This window comes from Cynara cardunculus, unplaced genomic scaffold (genome assembly GCF_001531365.2).
Source record: "Cynara cardunculus var. scolymus isolate 2C unplaced genomic scaffold, CcrdV1 Un_Scaffold_4822, whole genome shotgun sequence".
NCBI classification, from domain to species: Eukaryota; Viridiplantae; Streptophyta; class Magnoliopsida; order Asterales; family Asteraceae; genus Cynara; species Cynara cardunculus.
Window position 1 is genome coordinate 36,919 of NW_020202089.1, and position 3,909 is coordinate 40,827.

General features: G+C 38.9%; 1 protein-coding gene across 1 annotated transcript; it reads left to right on the forward strand.

The window, feature by feature from the left end:
* The first annotated feature begins 340 nt into the window (after nucleotides 1-340).
* LOC112504175 (leucine-rich repeat extensin-like protein 3) lies at nucleotides 341-1,900 on the forward strand. The gene has a single exon (XM_025108125.1). The coding sequence runs from the start codon at nucleotides 341-343 to the stop codon at nucleotides 1,898-1,900; it is 1,560 nt and encodes a 519-aa protein (XP_024963893.1).
* The last annotated feature ends 2,009 nt before the right edge of the window (nucleotides 1,901-3,909 follow it).

Below are 3,909 nucleotides of genomic sequence, written 5' to 3' on the forward strand. Positions count from 1 at the left end.
TTTTCCAAACCGTGAGATGTTTTCGTCAGTCAAAAGTTGTATGGTGGATACGGTAAAAGTTGACAGCAGAAAAATGAGGACAGGGCAACCCTATCCCTTTGAATTTACAAAAATACCCCAAACCATTCCATATACCACAAGGGCATATTTGTTATTTTAAAATTTGCTTCATTTTGTGGTAAAAAGAAATTACGGACATCCGCAACTAAATGCGGTTTTCTTGAAAAGAAATAGCAGAAAAAATCGTTAAACAAGTGGCTCTTCACTGTTGACAGCATAAGAACTTTTTTAACACTCATCATCTTCACTCGCACATAGAGATACATCACTTGTGTCTCTAATGGAACATACACGTTGCGTCCTCCGTACAATCATCCTCATTGTTATATATGTCTCGGCTGTTCATGGCAGCAGCCGCCGCCACCACCGAAGACTGTTGTTGGACGCCAGAGATGCTACTACACTCGTTTCTGACCCATCTCTAAGTTTCGAAAACGTACGAATCAGAAATGCCTACATCGCTTTACAAGCATGGAAGGAAGTCATCGTATCCGATCCACATGGTGTCACCACCAATTGGGTCGGATCTGATGTCTGCAACTACACAGGTGTTTTTTGTTGGGAAAGCATTGACAACCCTAAAGAACGCACTGTGGCCGGAATTGACCTCAACCACCAACATTTGGCCGGCCACCTCCCGGACCACCTAGGCTTGTTGTATGATCTAGGTCTCTTTCATATTAACTCAAATCGGTTTTGTGGGAAACTTCCAAAAAGTTTCTTGAACTTCAAGATACTTACGGAGCTTGATCTAAGCAATAACCGGTTTGTCGAAAACTTTCCTCAGTTTGTTTTGGAACTCCCAAACCTCAAGTATCTTGATATTCGGTTTAACGAATTTGAAGGTAAGCTTCCTGAAGAACTTTTCAGCAAGAATCTCGATGCTATACTTGTAAATAACAATAGGTTTTCATCTAACATACCGGAAAACATTGGGAGTTCACCGGCCTCGGTGATTGTTCTTGCGAACAACAAGTTTACCGGATGTGTTCCTTCGAGTGTCATGAATATGTCTAAGACATTGAACGAGTTGGTACTGAGAGACAACGGACTCGACGCTTGTATTCCTGAAACAATTGGGAAGTTGAAGAATTTAACTGTGTTAGATTTGAGTGATAACAGGATAAAAGGTGAGTTGCCAGTGAGTATCGAGGAAATGGTGAGCTTGGAGGATTTGAATGTGGCTCATAATATGTTATCAGGAAAGATTTCTGAGAGGTTGTGTTTGCTTCCTAATTTAGAGAACTTTAGATATGAATATAACTTCTTTGTGAATCAAAGTGATAATTGTTCGAAACTGGCCGATTTTAATGATAGAAAGAATTGTTTTGGAGGGAGGCCAGACCAAAGATCGAATTCGCAATGTAAATTGTTCCTTTCTCGACCATCGAATTGTAGCGCTTTCACGTGTAACCAGCCACCACCGGCGTTCTCCCCTCCTCCCGTTGTTCCACCACCGACAATGCCTATTTCTCCACCAACATCGCCATCATCTCCGCCAACAAAACCTCCATTACCATCACCATCACCATCATCTCCGCCAACACTTGCTCCATCACCATCACCATCACCATCACCATCACCATCATCATCACCATCACCATCACCATCACCATCATCTCCGCCACGAATGGCACTTCCTCCTTCACCCGCACCCTCATCTCTACCAGTACCAACACCTCCATCACCATCTCTAGCACCATCACCATCATCGCCTCCACCACGACCACGACAATTACCATCACCAACCCCAACATCCCAACCATCTCTACAATTACCATCATTATCACCAACAACATCATGTGACGAATCAAAACTTCCACAATCTCCACCTTCGTAAGAAGAAAACCATTTCTAAAGCCCACCTTCACAAGTTCACAAATTTCCACTTACGCTTCTCAAATCTTCCGGCTACTTTTGTACCTTAAACACAAAGTAACTACAAATCCAAGTCTGCAATGCAATTTTCCAGACAGCACGAACAGTACTAATCAGACAATCCGGTGGAGAACTTACTGTCAAAGATCCAACCTGATATATATATACATATATATATATATATATTGAAGAAACTCAAAGGTGATTAAAACTCCAACATACGAACAAGGATGTGTGTTTCTTTCATGTTTCATTGAATTTTATCTACTTTTATCAATAGTTAATAAGAGGATCGTCAAATGCAGAACAAGATAGAAGTATATATAGAATGGGAATGTAAGTAGTATCGAAGAGTTTGTTTCCTGAATCACTTGCTCGTTAATTTTTTAATTTCATAATATTCTTTAATATGTTATATATCTCCCCTCATCCGAAACCCTGTGGTTGCTTATTTCATTTGCTAATCTTGTTCATGTTATAAATATAACCCTACTCGATCGGTTCATGAACATGAACTGAAGCCTATTGTCACTACCAAAAAGGACACTTTTTCCGGCGGCAATATCTGCTGGAAATCCGCCGGAAACAGTGATTTCCTGCGGATTTCCGGCAGATATTGCCGCCAGAAAAAGTGGCGCCAGTGATCGTTTTTTCGGCGGGAAAAGCGGCGATTTTCCTCTTTTTCAGCGGATCCGGCCGCCGGAAATTCCTCACCGATTTATTTATGAAATCTTGATTAAATTAAAAAACTGGTTAAGTATTTTTTTTAAAAAATAATTTAATTTACCGGCGTAATATTCCGCCGGAAACATTTCTCGTCGGAAAAGTATTAAACTTTTCTAAAAGAATATATATTTAATTTTAAAAAAATACCGGCGGCTATTTTCGCCGGAAATCCGCCGGAAAGAATATATATATATATATATATATTCTAAATTTATTTTTATTTTTTTAAATTTATATTAGAAACATTACCGGCGGACAAATCCGCCAGAAAAGATATATTAATATTAATATTTTAAATTTATTTTAAAATTAATATTTAAAACCTGTAAATCTGTACAATATTAAAAATGAAACTAAAAAGGCGAAATAGAACTAAATATTATACATTAAAGTGAAACTACAATTATTCCAACCAAACAAAAACTAAATTCTTATAAACAAAACTAAATTGTTTCAAAGCAAAAGACAATATTCAAAATGGTGGTGGCGGGGGGAAATGTTGAGATTGACTGAGCTGTCTAACCCAAGCAGCCACATGTTGAAGTTGTTTATCCTGTTGCTCCTCCCTTTGTCGTCATCGCTCCGCCTCCACCCGCTGTCGCTCCTCCTCCACCAAACGTCGCTCCTCCGCCGCCCGCCATCGCTCCTCCTCCGCCATCCGTTGGTGCTGACTTTGTTCCTGTAAGTCTCTAAGTTGGGTCTTTAAGGTTTGAATTTCCTATAAAATAAATAAAACGTTATAATATTTAATATGAATTATAAACTAAGTCAATAAACATCATCAAAGAAAAAGAGACACATACGTGCTTATCTGAAGACGATGAACCACCTTCCGTGTAGTTCCCGGTCAAGACACAATTAGGATCTTGGTTGTACTCAAACCCAAATAAACGGTCTTTCTTGCTTCCCCCAACCGCTTGCTCCCACAACTCCTTATCAACTAAGGGATAGGTGGATGTATCATTGTCGTATCTTTGGCTGAGACCAGTTGAATACTCATCCTATATATAGTTTAAAAAAGAATGCAAGTCAATTTTGACAGCATAACGGCTGTAAATGGGACGTTTCCAAAACAATCCTAACGTTTGCCCAATAAATGGCAACTCAAACTAAATAATGACATATATGTAATTTCTAACTTAAACAATCCTAATGTTTGCCCAACAAATGGCAACCCAAACTAAATAATGATATATATTTAAAATCTAACTTAAACAATCATAATGTTTGCCCAACAAATGGCAA

Excerpts from the sequence above, each read along its gene's own strand:
- LOC112504175 (XM_025108125.1), top strand. The coding sequence starts at position 341 with ATGGAACATACACGTTGCGTCCTCCGTACAATCATCCTCATTGTTATA.